General features: G+C 34.5%; 1 protein-coding gene across 4 annotated transcripts in view; it reads left to right on the top strand.

The window, feature by feature from the left end:
- The window catches only part of LOC106879046 (apoptosis-stimulating of p53 protein 2), a 90,697-nt gene extending 81,319 nt beyond the window's left edge, over window positions 1-9,378 (top strand). For all 4 annotated transcript variants that reach the window (XM_014928467.2, XM_014928466.2, XM_014928464.2 and 1 more), the window contains 4 exons: window positions 1,169-1,302; window positions 3,815-3,981; window positions 5,362-5,561; window positions 8,924-9,378. In XM_014928467.2, coding sequence (XP_014783953.1) covers window positions 1,169-1,302; window positions 3,815-3,981; window positions 5,362-5,561; window positions 8,924-8,971 — 549 coding nt within the window. In that variant the 3' untranslated portion in view covers window positions 8,972-9,378. The remainder of the gene's footprint in view (window positions 1-1,168; window positions 1,303-3,814; window positions 3,982-5,361; window positions 5,562-8,923) is intronic.
- Window positions 9,379-17,122: the final 7,744 nt, after the last annotated feature.

Here is a 17,122-nt window from a genome sequence, read left to right as displayed (position 1 = left end):
GTCGTTTAACGTCAGCTTTCCATGCTAGCATGGGTTGGACGATTTGACTGAGGACTGGTGAAATCAGATGGCTACACCAGGCTCCAACCTGATTTGGCAGAGTTTCTACAGCTGGATGCCCTTAGATGATATATAGATATATGCATATAACAGTTTTTTTTTTACTTGGGTGCCTGTATTAACAATCATTGCTTTTTCTCCAGCTGCCTTTATTCTGTCATAGATCTTCAGAGTATTCTCTTTGACTCTCTTTTACTTGTTTCAGTCATTTGATTTGCGGCCATGCTGGAGCACCGCCTTTTAGTCGAGCAAATTAACCCCAGGACTTATTCTTTGTAAGCCTAGTACTTATTCTATCGGTCTCTTTTGCTGAACCGCTAAGTCACGGAGACGTAAACACATCAGCATCGGTTGTCAAGTGATGTTGGGGGGGGGGGGAAACACAGACACACAAACACACATATACATATATACGACGGGCTTCTTTCAGTTTCCGTCTACCAAATCCACTCACAAAGCTTTGGTCGGCCCGAGGCTATAGTAGAAGACACTTACCCAAGATGCCACGCAGTGTGACTGAACCCGGAACCATGTGGTTGGTGAGCAAGCTACTTACCACACAGCCACTCCTGCGCCTATTATGTCTATTAATAATAATAATAATCACAGCAATCTATCTCCAGGTGTGTTCTACCCTGTCAAATTTTCACATTGGTCTATTTATGAACAACTAGTGCTATTTCTGGGTGATCTGCTCTGTTATGTGACCTCACATGGATCAAACAAAAAGATAATACAGTGAAAAGGATTAATAACTAGGCAAATGTAAACAATTTACTAATGTTAAAGAGATACTAAAGCTGTGAACTAGCAAAATCGTTAGTTTGCCGGGCAAAATGGTTAGCGGCATTTCATTCATCTCTGTTCTGAGTTCAGATTCTGCCAAGGTTGACTTTGCCTTTCATCTTTGAGCGTTTATAGAATTAGTACCAGTGATCACTGGAGTTGATGTAATCAATGTTCTCCCTTCCCCAGAATTGTTGGATTTGTGTCAAAATTTGAAACCAGTATTAAATGCAATTTCCTACTAAAACATTTTTAGTTTTTACCTTGTCTTCTTTAATTGAATAAGTTATTAATTGTTATTAATTTGTATTTATTTATCCAGGTATCAAATGCCAGTGCATCTAATGAGGAAGGTATCACTCCTCTGCACAATGCCATATGTGCAGGACACTATGATATTGTGAAGTTTTTGGTTGAGTTTGGCTGTGATGTTAATGCCCCTGACAGCGATGGATGGTAAGATTGTGTTGTTACTTAACACCAGATAAACTCTGAGGAAAGATGTTCTGGTTATCATCATCTCATCTTTTTTCAGTCATAGTTTATCAAAAGCTACATTGTTGAATGTGTCCTTTATTTTATTTTTTATTTTTCAAGATGGTGTGGTGCAATTTTGAGGGAAACTTATCTGCTATTTCTAGCTGATTACATAGATGCTCCTCTATTGGCTCTAAGCTTATGTTATGACTTGACAGAGGCCCACCTTATTTTGGTGGTTTTGATGGGGACCAAGTCTCGACATCCTCATGATAGCATCTTGTGTACATATCCTAATAATAATGCAGTTGTTGTAGTTGTTTAACCTCGGGTTAGCTCATATCATGCAGACCTATAATCAATGATGTTCCGGTCATGATATCTTGTCCTTTATTGTATCTAGTATTACATTACCAATGTGTTCTTCCTCATTCTTTAGATGATAGGGTGCAAGCTGAAGTAGTTTTTAGCAGGCTGAGTGACTGTGTTAAGGCTTAACCAGTTTGCTCAATAACAGTAAAATAAGCCACCTTGCAGAAGAGAAAGTGGGTGTACAACATAACCAACCTCTTAAGACTTGATACTAATCTTTAAGGTTAAAGGAAATGATCTGTGGGGTTTACATCTTTACTCTTTTACTTGTTTCAGTCATTTGACTGCAGCCATGCTGGAGCACCGCCTTTAGTCGAGCAAATCGACCCCAGGACTTATTCTTTGTAAGCCTAGTACTTATTCTATCGGTCTCTTTTGCTGAACCGCTAAGTTACGGGGACGTAAACACACCAGCATCAGTTGTCAAGCGATGTTGTGGGGACAAACACAGACACAAACATACACACAGACATACATATATACAACAGGCTTCTTTCAGTTTCCGTCTACCAAATCCACTCATAAGGCTTTGGTCAGCCCGAGGCTATAGCAAAAGACACTTGCCCAAGGTGCCACGCAGTGGGACTGAACCTTGAACCACGTGGTTGGTAAACGAACTACTTACCACACAGCCACTCCTGCGCCTGTTAATTTTCCTGTTTGTATCCTACAGTACTTTGTGCAGTGTACTGAGATGCTTTAGGCTTAGACCTACAGAACCATCTTGTGTAGTTATATGTATGTGTATATAACTTTGAATGAAAGCTACACACATTGTTGTTGACTAATCCCTGTCAGTTGTTAATCTAGTTTACATGTAGCAAAGAGATTTATAACCAACGATTTCAATGTTCTTGATGTGTTCCCATTTTTCACCACTAAGCTACACTCACTATATATCACTGGTATTTATTGGACCACGACAAGCTTTAAATGTCTGAATAACTCATCCATATGTTGAGTATGATTTTTTTAAGGGCTTAAAATATGATGAGGCTTTACTTAAAACTGTAGGATTTTATTTTTTATGGGTTAGATTTGACCTTTGTATCTTTGGATAACATAACCTCACTAGAACTTCTCTGATTGGTTCATATCATTAATTTTATTATTTTCTGGACTCACTTTTAGTGTATGTATTTACAAGATTTATATATTGCTGCTTGTTGGTTGTTTTGATTTCCATTTATCACTAGCTATCTTATCTACAAGACAGATAAGTGCATATACATTATTGATATCTTAATTTAGAAATAAAGGTTCCTATTTTGAATCCAGTGGGAAACTAAGTATACATTTAAGATTAAGACACCCGATAATAATCAGAGATCAAGTAAAACATTGTACAGAATAGACATTAAATAATGATGATGATGCAGGCATGGCTATGTGGTTAAGAATTTTGATTCCCAACCACATGGTTCAGTTTCATTCCCACTGTATGACATCTTGGTTAAATGTCTTCTATATAGACCAGTGCTTCCTAAAGCTTTGAATGTTTTTTGGTAGATGGAAACAAGCCCATTTTATATGTGTGTGTGATTTTGTATTTCCCTCACGTCATTGAGTGCATTTTGTTTACTGGTCATAGACAATAGCTTTACTATTGGTATAATCTGTTTGCAGTCCACTATGAAAGCATGTTCAAGTTTCTTGATATACCATAACATTTTTTATTCATTTTTTTATATTTTTGTGATATTTGTAAACAAAAAGGTTTTCTTCAGTATCATTTCTTTCCAATTCTTCACATAAGCTTGTCTGAGCAGTTTGTTGTTTGGAAACAGATGGAAGTTAGCAACAGAAATGGTATCTGGTCAAAGAAAACTCTGCCCCACTTTCATCTGACTATGCAAGCTTGGAAAAGCAGACTGAGGAATTTAAATACAAGGTTTATAATTAGGAAAATTACAATTGCATTAATAAAAATTCATCTTAGACATTAAGTTAATTGGCTTGTTTTGTTCTAGAGATCCCAAGGTAATTGATGTGCTTGAGAGAAGATACAGCTGTTATATTTAGAAGTTAAGCTACAAACTCTTTCATTGAATCCATCATCAAACAATATTCTAGATATTTGTCTTCCTAATGTCATTTCATTCCACATTTCATTCTGCAGGACACCTCTCCATTGTGCTGCATCTTGTAACAATTTATACATGGTGCAGTTACTAGTGAGCCATGGTGCCTGTATACTTGCAACAACACTCAGTGACCATGAGACAGCTGCCAAGAAATGTGAGGAAGGTGAAACTGGCTATGAGATATGCTCTGATTATCTTTACAGTAAGTTATTCACTTTAATATTATTTTATTTATTTAAACAGCTGCTTTATTTAACTGTTTGTTACTGATTTTTTTTCCACAGATTAATGACTGTCATGTAAAATATATCAAATTGAATACTTAGATAATTTTATCCCAGAATGGCAATAAATGCTGTATTATTGGAAGTTAATTCTATTTCTGGAAAATTAGAAAGAAAATTTGGTACACACACACACACACCGGTGTGTGTGTGTGTAGATTCTTGAAGGGCTTTCTCCATGGATTATTATACAAGAAAGCTTTGCTGTCTTCACACAAATTTTAGAAGCATATATTGCAATAGCTTAGCATTTAAAGGCCTACATTTATTAAATTGCCTTCTAAAAAATCTAAAATATTTAACCATATTTTCCCTTAAGACATACAAGAAAAGTTGTGATGAAGAATGGTACTAGTTTTGTCCCAAATAAACTATCAGTAAAAAGTTTTAAGTAGAATAAAGCAGTTTTCTTCAAATTATAGGTCAACCACACTACAATGCTAAATGTGACAAAGATTGATACTGTAAAGGTGACTACAACAACAAAGACAGTCAGATACATATTTTACCGAAATGAATATTGACAATTATTGTATATTATTTTTAAATATTGAATATTATATTTTTGTGGCTAAATCTGTAACAGTTCAATGTTTCTATGATATTGACTTTCCCAGAGTTGGTAATTAACTGTGATAGTTCTGTCTGTTCTTGGATGTGTGAGATATAGAATCTGGTTTCTCAGAGCAGCAAGACATTACCAATACCTTTTTCCCCAGTAAGAGTACTATATCTACTGCTTGGTGAAGTGATATTTCAGTCTATACACCATTCAAGGTTGTGTACAATGTTACACATTTGGTTTAACAGCTAAAGACATCAGTAATTTTATACACCTCAGATTTTACAATAGCAGTTTCAATAATTCTATACATCAGATTTCACCAACAGAATGTATTGGCAACTCTACACATCACAGCTTTTATAGTCATAGATCCTCTCTGCCATAACCCACATCTGATGTATGAGGGGATGCTGAAAAGTTCCTGGCTTTCAGTAAAAGAAAATACAGGAGGATCAGCTAATTATGATTTTATACAACATATTCCCCTCTCAGATTCATACACCTATTGCAGCAGTCCTTCAGTTTTTCTAAGCCCTGTGAAAAAACTTGGAGGTTTGGGCCTCCAACCAGGCCTTTCATGATACCCTCAAGCTCAGGAACTTTTCAGTACCTTCTTGTATGTTGACCCAAGCTGAACATCATTTCTGCTTTATCTTTAGTTAAAAAAAAAAGGGCAGTTTTTACCAATTATTAACTAAACTACCTGCTTGTTTTTTTTTTTTTTTCCTTTTAGGTGTGCAAGAAAAACTTGGAATTGCCAATAATGGTAAAGTGTTTGCAATATTTGCATATGAAGCCCAGAATTCTGATGAACTCACCTTCAAGATAGGTGAAGAGATAACTGTCCTACGCAAGGGAGATGAGAATGAGAAAGAATGGTGGTGGTCTCGTATTAAAAATCGTGAAGGCTATGTTGCTAGAAACATGTTAGGAGTAAGTACTCTGCAGTTTTCATTTCTTTTAATGACACAACTTATCTCGATTTTCATTCTGTTAGGTACATATAATGCTGGGATGGCTGTGTGATAAGTAGTTTGCTTCCCAACCACATGGTTCTCAGTTCAATCCCACAGTGTTGCATTTTAGGCAAGTATCTTCTATTAAAGCTTTGGGCCAACCAAAGGCTTGTGAGTGAATTTGGTAGCGAAAAATTTAAAGAAGTCCATCATGTATGTGCATGTGTATGTGTTGGTCCTTCACCACTAGTTGACAGCCACTGTTGGTTTATTTATGTTCCTCATAACTTTAGGGGTTCAACAGACTGGCAGAATAAGTACCTGGCTTAAAAGTAAGTACAGAGGTTGATTTGTTTGACTAAAACCTTCAAGGCAATGCCCCAGCATGGCTGCAGTCCAATGACTGAAGCAAATAAAAGATAAAAGATGTGTGTGTGTGTGTGTGTGTGTGTGTATATACACAGGGTGCATAAGGTATTTGAAGACAGTTATATACTTACACAAAAATGACTCTTAGAAACAGACAATAATGCCTTTTTACTGGAAAAGGTGTTGAGGATAAGAGTAAACATATTGTTTCATCATTTTATTCAATAAAGTCTCCTTCAGCTTCAATAACAGTTTCTATGTAAGGTCTGAATTGCCTACATGCTAGGATCAAGTGGTCTATATTCAAATTGGACATTGCTCTGACTATGGATTCTTTGGTGTTATGAGGGTGCTCATTAACCTCTTTCTCAACTACACTCCATACATAGTAGTCCAATGGATTGAGATCTGGGGAGCTAGGAGGCCAAATGTTGGGGGTTATGTGGTCATGAAAATTTTCTGCCATCCATTCCTGTGTTGTAGCCTTGTGTGATGATGCCGAGTCTTGTTGAAACACATAGTCTTTCATTGCGTACATTATCGATCCATGGCTTAACCTCTGTATTTAGAACATCTATGTAGGCAGCAGAGTTTACTTTGAAGACCTTGTGGAAAGAAGTGAGGAGGCATCACATGTCCTTCACAGCCCCGAAAAGCATGACAGTTTCAGGAAATTTTGTATGCATTACTCTTGGAAATTCCAAAGGGTCTGTACATAGCCATCTATTATTTCTTCTGTTTACTTTCTGATCTTGATCAAAGTTTTTCTTGTCTGAGAAGATCCAAATGACATCTTTCTCTGCTGGGTTTTTAAGTTTGTTCAGGAGTCTTTTAGATCTGATTAAGTGATTTTCCTTCACTGTTTCTGACATGAAAGAACCTTTTCTCATTGCATAAGATTTGTATCTGATGTCTTTGTGGATAACATTTCAGATTATTTTTTCTGATACATGGTGTTCTTTTGCAATTAACCTCGTGGATCTTCTGGGATTGTCATCAATGGTCTGCTTTACTTGTTGAATAAATTCTGGTGTTCTAATAGTATCAGTGCATCTACAATGTTTCTTATGTTGTGATACTGGTGATACATTTCTGTCTTTAGCCTCTAACTCCTTGCAAATTTTGTAGATGAAGGATCTAACAACTTTTAAAAATCGTGCTGTTTCTAAATTGCTATGTTCAGCCTTTATAGCCATGATGACTGCATGCCTCTTCATTTCTTGTGTAATCATAGGGTCTGCCATTGATAATTCTGAAATATAGAAAATATCAAGTTGATAAATATGCTACTCTAGTAAAATTAACATATGTCCTCAAATACCTTACACACCCTGTATATATAAATAATATTCTTTCTTATATTCTGTTGGCTAAAATGGTGTGTTTTTCTTTTGACTATCCCCATGACTAAGGCACAAGTTTAACCAATTAGCATTTAAATTGGCCATGTCCTGCCCCCAAATGTTCTACCTGTTTTATGTTCAGACCAGTCAGATCTGGCCTCTCACACCTATCCCATGAGATTAATATGATTAATTCAAATCAATGTATGAATGTATGAATAGATAAATATTACATTTGACAAAGTAATCTGAATGCTAAAGGATGAAATCATAGAAATGTCTACTGTTTATTTTTTTAATTATTTGAGCCTCTAACCTGGCATAGTTGATTTAGTTTTGTTTTTGCTGTTGTAAGAATTGTTTGCATTTTTTTTTTTTTTCTTGGATACCCTTCTTGCTATTTAACTGTGAAATGACACATAGTTATTTAACTTCCCTAAAGACAGAACACAGTAACTGTGGTCAGCAATATCTTGTCTTTATAACCTTTGTTTCAGTATGTATGTGATATTTTGTTGTTTTAACTATAATTTTGTGTATGCTTTTGTGGTAAATCTGTTCCTCTATCCAGTTATGTCTGTATATTTGTATCTATGTAGTTTTGAGTATACACTCTATGAGCACTTGTATGTCTGTGTGGTTAAGAAATTTACTTCCAAACCAGGTGGTTTTGGGTTCAGTTCCACTGCATGGTATTTTGAATGAGTGTCTTTTGCTATAGCCTCAAGCTGACGAAACCATTGTGAGTGAATTTGGTAGGTAGAAACTGAAAGAAACCTGCCGTGTGTATATGTGTTTCTTTGTCTTCACTTACTGTGATAGCTGTAAATGAGTGTCACTATCATACAAGTGGTGTCATTCATTCCTTGTGTTCTGTAATATCATATCCTACCATTCCTTATTTGGAAACAGTTGACAGTTGATGACAGGAAGGGTATCTGGCTGTAGAAAATCTATCAATAAACGCTGTCCAACCCATGCTAGCATGGCAAAGTCGATGTTAAAAGGATCATGATATAATGCTTATTTTCATCTGTCTAGCTAGCTATACATTGTATTTGCATTCATGTGTACACATTTCTGTACTCTCTTACTTGTTTCAGTCATTTGACTGTGGCCATGCTGGAGCACCGCCTTTAGTCGAGCAAATCGACCCCATGACTTATTCTTTGGAAACCTAGTACTTATTCTATCGGTCTCTTTTGCCGAACCGCTAAGTTACGGGGACGTAAACAGACCAGCATCGGTTGTCAAGCGATGTTGGGGGGACAAACACAGACACACAAACATATACACACACACATATATATATATATACATATATACGACAGGCTTCTTTAAGTTTCCGTCTACCAAATCCACTCACAAGGCTTTGGTCAGCTCGAGGCTATAGTAGAAGACACTTGCCCAAGGTGCCACGCAGTGGGAATGAACCCAGAACCATGTGGTTGGTAAGCAAGCTACTTACCACACAGCCACTCCTGCGCCTATGTACGTAGGTATTTTAGTAATGTATACATTTCTGGTTATCTACCTAATTAGCTATTTGCGTTTGTATTTATTTATGTATATGTGAATTTATATAGCTATATGGACCACTCATTCCATCTTATTTGTTTTTTTTCAGTTACAACCAAGGATACTGGCAGAGGAAAGCCGTTGGTCAAACAGTTAACAGAGTTAGCCAGCCAAAGTTGTTTTGTAACACTTTAGTTTATACTCACTGTAGTCATCTTAATCCTGATCTAATACATGCTCATCTCTGTTATCATCATCATCATCATCATCATCAATCATTGGTAATAAAATACTTGTGTTTCTGTAAATATCTGATTAGTTTGGCTACAGTTGAGTTGGTTTACAGACACATTTGAAGAATAACAAAGCACAACAGAACTGTTTCTGATTACTTACTCCAATGACAGTGATCAATCAAACCACATTCATTGTTATCCCACATTCAACCATCTCATTAAGAAATCATAATATATATATATATATAAATGTATATATATATATATATATAAATGTATATATATATATATATATCTGTACAATAAAACGTAACTCTATGGTACTTTCTTTGATTTCTTTATTCTGTTTGTCAATCCCTCAACTACATTTAAAACACTGCTCACTCTCCAAGCTACTGGTCATTCTGTACACTACTAGTTTCTTTATCATTTTTCATTTGTTTGTTTTGACTCCTTTCCTACATTGGTAGGGCTGTTAACATTCTATATCTGCTGGAGGGTTGGCAAATCAAGGTGCTCAGTTAAGCTGGAGCCTGTTTGAAATTTAAGTCAAGTAGAGACTTGGCAGGGTGGAAAGGGATTAAGTTGGATCAGAATAGGGTTGGTCATAGTAATTTAGTTGCTTGAAGTAAGCTGCTAGGGTTGGCCCAAAATGCTTATAGACTTTAATAGCTTTGTTTACTACTATAAATGAAAAATTACTGTAATCTGCAGCATTTTCCCCTTAATTTGTCACTGTAATCCTTATCAGTTACACCTCTCATTTACCCATACATACATAGATACAATATATACATGCATGTATACATATATACACACACACATCTACATATGCATATATATATATATATATATATATATATATATACACACACACTCACATGTATGTATCCACATATATATGTATATATTATGTGCATGTATGTATGGAGATATATATAAATATATATATAAAATATGGGTGTTTAGTTCACGGATAATCTAAACAACTAGGTATGCTAGATAAGTGCTGTAATGGATTACTAGGGCTCCAAGGTTATAGCCGAGACAGTAGTTATGGAGCCATTGTAGTTTTCTGATATAGTGGATATATAATTGTTGAAGGGGACAACAAACATTAAGGCAAGGCAAATATCTCAAATCATATACATTATTATTATTATTGGGAAAAAATTCAAAGTCTTACAGCTGCTTCTGAGATATTCCATCATCAGAGACAAATAGGGAAAATGAGAAGGATATAGATTAATGAGAAGCTCACAGTTCAACTTTCCGATCATGTAGAAGTCAGTCTATAAGTCCTTAGGTGCAATCCATGCATAAATCCATGTAGGTCAAAATCCTGACCATGAAAAATAAATAAATGAATTTACGCAGGATTGCACCTAAGGACTTACGGACTGACTTCTACATGATTGGAAAGTTGAACTGTGAGCTTTTATGCTTCTTTTTCTTCATCACCTTATTCTTTTACGCCTGTCCTCTATGTTGTCATTTCATTAATTTATACCCTTCTCATTTTCCCTATTTGTCTCTGATGATGGACTATCCCATACTCGGGGATATCCCAGAAACAGCTGTAAGACTTTGAATTTTTTTCCAACAATAATAATGTGTATGGCATGAGATGTTTTGCCTTGCCTTAAAGTTCATTGTCCTCTTTAACAATTACACACAGACATAGACATATGTATGTATATACACACATACATACATAATACACCTTCTTCACTTATGACTGAGTTCCATTCTGACTGGCAGGTCATAGGTCAATCTGGTCGTATGTCAGATTTATATTTTTCAACACTACATTCAAATGGATTATAAAAATATAAAACAGAAATTTAATCTATAATTATTGTACATAATGTGAAAAATACTCTTCATCTGAAAGTTCTTTTGTCTTATAAGCTACTACTCTACATCTTGTATTTCACATTCTAATTCTAGATTGTCTTTTCTAATTATATTCACCTTCTTTCCGCCTTCAAACTGCTAGATAATCTGCATTTTACAGTCTAAATTAATAGTCTTCTTTGACTTCTTAGCTGGTGCCTCTGTAGATGAAAGCATTTTCCTTTTACAGGTCATTTTAGTGTTATTTCAGATATAATTGCTACAAATCCACATGCAACTGATGTTTGAAAGTGACTGAGGGAAAGACAGTGGCAGGCAGTGGATGCCTGGGTCTGCAGGAGGCCTGCATTACCAGATGCTGCCATAGTTATCATACACGCAGCTGCCCCATGTCTGAAAATCGATTATTTATTTCTTTATTTATTTACTGTGGTCATAAGTGCAGATGGTCTCAAGTTGCATAGGTCATAAGTAGAGGAGAAGGTGTGTGTGTGTGTATATATATATATATATATATATATATAATACAAAGTATATATATGCATGTATACACACATATATGTACATACTTACATCTACATGTGTATATAGATGCATATCAGGGTACAGGACGTTAGAACAATGAACTACAGACAACAGAACGAACACATACGAAAACAGATAGCCACTTGGAATTAATCCTTCGTCAGCTGCCTCTATTCTAACTGTGTGTGTGTGTGTGTGTGTGCATGTGTGCATGTGTATGCATATGAACAATGGAAATGAATAGTGAGGAGACAACTGCATTAGGACAGTATGGTTAATACACTTTAAAAATATTGGAAAGTTATAGTTTTATTAGTGTAATTATAGCAGTGCCAATGATAATAGATATTTATAATTTAGTATCTGCATGCCAGTGATGTTTGACAAAATTCTGAAATAGCCTACAAAATACTAGAATTTAATATATTTAAGAAATGAACAGGTTCAGCTTTTATGGAGTTGCATTGTTGTCCTTAGCCCCATGACTGAGCCAATCTATAACACACTGCTGGCTGAACAAGTAGATACGTCCCACATATCTATTGCTTAAATTGTACCTAACTTAGAACTATGTTAACTGCTCCAGCCTGCAGTGATGAATTGCATGGAATACAGTGTGACAATCTGGATATGAAGCACAGTGTCTAATTCATTTCTGTACACATGCAGATTTTGGTGGTGGCCATACAGAGGCAAGCAATGTGGATTTGGTCAGCATCATAATTACTGAGTCTTATCTCAACACAGTGGTGTTTTTTGAGGCTGTTGTTAATGTATCATAGAATCCTTCCTAGTTTAGTAAAATATCCACTGATGTTGGATGCCTTATGTTGAATTTCATATGTAATATACATTTTTTTTCTAGTTATTATCTATAGCTAACAATTAGATCTAATAGCATGACTGATCAATGGAACTTGTAGATACAGTTCTAAACCTTGAGGATTAGATTGACTTCTTATTACTTGTAGAGAAACTTGAATTCAGCACCACCAATTATAAAACACTCATTAATTACTGTTATTACTGCTCACTGAGAAGAGCTACTTCCGATATCTGTTAAAGTACATATACTATAACAGATATTAAAGTAAGTATATATTTACCTATAATATTTATTAACTAAGAGTAGCTGCAATATAGCAATGTTTTGGCAACTGAACATGACCTATCAACACTTCAGCTGATTATTTACAATTTGATAAACTATGAACTTTTAAAAATGTTAAAGTATTGTTTGCTCTAGCTGATAGATGTTGCTATCTTAACTTTAGTGTTATTAAACCTAGCTTGACTGTCTTCTAAACAGTTGTCATCAAGTTGAAAAATTTGTGGTATAAAATATTAAGGTGTTACAATTTTTCTGTCAGAGACAAGTATTTGGATTGGAATAAGTTCTATGCAGAGTGGAAGAATGCTGCTCTGTTTCAAATTTCTGACTCGTTTTCTTATATCCTTAAGTGGAACTAATCATTCATGGATGATTAAAATGCAGCAATTTGCGTATTATTTTGTTTATCAAACTTTAATGAGATAAATATTTATTTGGACTAATTGATTTGATTGTTTCTGTTAATAATCTACTGTTAATTCTTTTAATCTAACGTTAATTTAGTCTAATTTTCAGACTGAATCTCTGAAAGTTTCTAATTAATCTCAGTGTTAGAGTTTTATGATTAACATTTCCAGCTGGCTGAAACGTTATTTATTTTCCAACTGAAAGCTATTGAAACTTCAACAAACCTTAAGAACTCCATCCTTCATTATCCCCTAATTAATATACTTACTCCTCTTGTTTTTACCAAGAGTTCAGAATCAAAAGTGGAATTTGGTGGCTACCTATTTTTGAGTTTGTTTTTTTTCTTCCACAGTGGTATGTGTCTGTGCTTACAGTTAGCTTAATATAAACATGTAGTCTCTCATATTGTTTAGAAGTCAAACAGTATTTCCCAGATCAATTATTTAAAAAAAAAATCATGTAACAAGTGCAAAGTTATTTTTCTTTCTTAAATGAAATTTTTTGCTATTAATAGAAATAATAAAAAGATATTTATTTGTTTTACAATTTGCTGATGAAAATACAAAAAATCTTTTTTTCTAAAAAGAAATGGAAAATGTATTGCCAATTCAGTGGCAGTGGTTCAATCCTACAATTCTGTGTGTATAGCATGTGTCCACTACTCTAGTGTTGAATTGACCTATAGCTTCTGGATGGAAATTGTGCAGAAACTTTTTTTTATGTGTGATATGTATGTTTCCATCCTTTTTCTGCCCCATAATTAATGGTTCAACCAATATTTAACCTTATATCTTCCTATGCTGTGAGATGCATAGGGCACCAAACTTCTACCAGCATGGCTGATCTACTGTAGTTTTCTCCACTCCTGTCCAGCTTTCCTTGTATGTTCAGGGTCTCCCTGGAATGTTTTGACACCAGATGATATTGCACCAACCCTTTTTGTTTTTTTAAAATTTTCCTTCTCCTGGTGTTTATATCATTGCCGTGTTTGCATGCTGAGTGGCTGACAAGTACAGGATATGACCTACAAGATGAAAACAACACAGCACCTGTTTTACAGCTGCTGGAATTTATTTTGCAGGAGAATTTTTTTCAGTTCTGATTCTGCCTACCTATGTCACTTTGAAGATCTGTAGGCATTATTGATGGGATGTGTGCAGCTCTTTGGTTTCTTTACTACCATTATTGGTGGGAAATGTGTAGTTCTTTTAGCCACCTTTATTGTCATTTTCCATGTTTCCCTATTATACAGAAAGATAAAATATGCACTAAATTCAAATAAGTAGCAGGGGCAATCTTATCACCTAAACCTTTGAAGGTGGTGTCTTAACATGGTTGTAGTTTAGTAACTAAAATCTAAGAATAGTGTTTTCTAGTCATGTTACTGCCATTTGAATTGTCCTAAATTAAAGTTAACCCTTTTGATACCACCCTGTGTGAAACCTCTCTGGTTTTGTGATAGAAACTTCCTGTTTTAAAGTGATCTGAATTAAAACCTTCCATCAAAACTTCATGTTTATGTTCCAAACAACAGCTTAATAATGAGAAAGTTACTTTTACTAAACTCTTCGTTATTTTCATAATTTAATTGAAATGAAGACAGTATATTTCATTAGAAATATGTTATGAAAAGGGTTAAATCTTCTTGCACCACAGAACGTTATTTTCAAAATGGTGAAGTAAAGTATTACAAAAATATTTGGCTAAAATCCTATTTACAATGATACAACAAATCATGTTGAAAATTTAAAATGATGACTTTCAAAAGAAAACCCACTCCTATTAATGTTAGACTATATTCATTAGAAGGCACCTAATGAACTTCCTGTACTAAATACATTGGGGATGATTCAATCAAGTGCCATGTCCTATGAAATTTATAAATTTTAGTTAAAGAATAAATCCTTCTATTAGAATAAGGATGGGGACACACACAAGAGTTTCTGCACAGTTTCCATTTACCAAATTTCATTCTAGGTTACTTAATCTGTGAAGTGACCCTAACCATCTTTATTATTACTATTCTTAGTAAGGTGGCAAGCTGGCAGAATCAATTAGTACACTGGGCAAAATACTTAGTGGCATATTTTCCAGTTCTTTGCTCTGGGCCAACTTTGCTGTTCATCTTTTCGGGGTCAGTAAAGTAAGTACTGTTTGAACACAGGAGTCAATGTAATTGACTTAACCTCTTCCTTAGAATTGCTGGCCTTGTGCCAAAATTAGCAAGAAATATTACTATTCTTAGTATTGTCTGTTCTTCCATAAGTTGTGAAAATTTGTTGATAGTTTCCCTTTCTGAAATTATTATTTTTATTTTTTGCCAGTAAACTGGCTACAGCCTGGTTCCTTTTTGCTTTTCATGTTTGAAGTTATATTTTGAAAATTTTCTTTTGTGTACTTCTACTATAAGAAGAATTTTCAATAACATCTGTCATCTTTGCTAGTCAGCCAGTAAAAGATAGAAAGGAGATGTTATTCAAGCAACCAAAATGATTTTTGCTAGTCAAAGCTTCTCTTTATGCAATAAGTGGTAGTAATAATCTATTGAACAGCTACATTCTAAAACAAACAGCAACACTGAGGCTAAAAAAGGAATCATCATTATTATCATCATCATATCTGAAACAATGATAAAAGCATCATCATTATCATTTTGTGGTTATTATCCAACTGGAAAAAAATTTTTCCTTTAGATTACTAATCAGATGAAATGAATATTTATATAAGTTGATATAATTGGTTACTTCTCTCTCCAAGCAATTTTGGCCTTGATCCAATATTGGACATCATTATTATCCTTATTTAGCTTAATAAAGTAAAGCCAGACTGCAATTATTGTTATTTGAAATAAAGGTGCCATTTGCCAAAGAAATGCTGCATAATAATATTAAACACCATACAGTATTTAGTTTTGTTCAAATTCTATCAGAATTGCCTTTCAATTCTAATAGAATTTGAATTTACTATAAACAGAACAAAACTGTTCTTTTCACAATGCCAGGATTACTAAAGAAATAGTAATAACAGCAGTGGTTGGAACCTCTTCATCTGTGTTTAACTCAATCACACATTTTTTGTAAGTTGAATCTGAACTGATATTTTCTGCTTCTGCAATACTTTTTTTGGTATCTCCTGTAGGTAGAGATTTCATATCCACCATTAAAGTATTTGATTCTTGATTTCTAAAGAGATATTTCATGAAATAGCTGAAAAATTGTTTTCTCTAAAAAGTGCTACTGCTTCATCCAGCATAAGGTGAAGTTTTTTTTTTTCGAAGCCATATAGTAAATTCGCTTTTCACAACTAGCATTAATGAAATTTTGAGTGGATATATCCACTTTTGATAGACAAAGGGTTAATGCAGTAAGTTGGAAGTGATTATGATAGAGTTTAAATTATAACTAACGAAGAAAAGTCATTAATGTTAAAGTGCATTTATTTTTGAAAATGAGGGCAAGGGAGAAAACTCCAAAATTCTATTTGCCAATGATATTTAGCAGTGAGGTGAGTTTGATCTTTGGTGGCTACAGCAAAAACTCTAGCCCTATAGCATTCACATTATTTCGTCAAATGTAACGGTTATTTATTCATATCGTTTTGAATTAGTCATGCATTATTTTGTAGCTTGAAGATTTTGATGAGGTAACTGTTAATTTTTAGAATGATATTGTAGGGTTGTTATGAGAAGCCAAACCTGTCCAGTTTGAGCATAAAACAGGTAGAATATTTGAGCTGGATATGGCCAATTTAAATACTAAAATGCTAAACATGTTTCACCTCCCTTTCAGCCTACCATTCTTGGAGACTTTGGGAAAAAGAAATTATGAATGAGGTCCCTCAATTGAGAATAATTCTTAAGTCATACTTTTTACTTCCTTTCTTGGAGGCTGTGCAAAAGCAACAAAAAGGAAGCTATGGATGTCTTACCCTTTTTTTTCTAGACTAAAAGATATTTAAATTGAATACAAAAGTTGTTCTCAACTAAAGAATATATACTTATGTCAATGAGGAATCTAGTTGAAGTACCTCTCCATTTCACTTCTTGTATGCTCAACATAAATTAGGTAAAAAAAAAAAAAATTGTATGCTTTCAAAAACTCCTCTAACAGGTATCACCAACCAAATGCTATCATACAGTGGGACACACAGCGAACTGGCAGAAACGTTAGCG

Source organism: Octopus bimaculoides, chromosome 7 (genome assembly GCF_001194135.2).
Source record: "Octopus bimaculoides isolate UCB-OBI-ISO-001 chromosome 7, ASM119413v2, whole genome shotgun sequence".
Lineage (NCBI taxonomy): Eukaryota > Metazoa > Mollusca > Cephalopoda > Octopoda > Octopodidae > Octopus > Octopus bimaculoides.
Note: the sequence above shows the minus strand (reverse complement) of the source record. Positions and strands in the feature narration are given on the sequence as shown.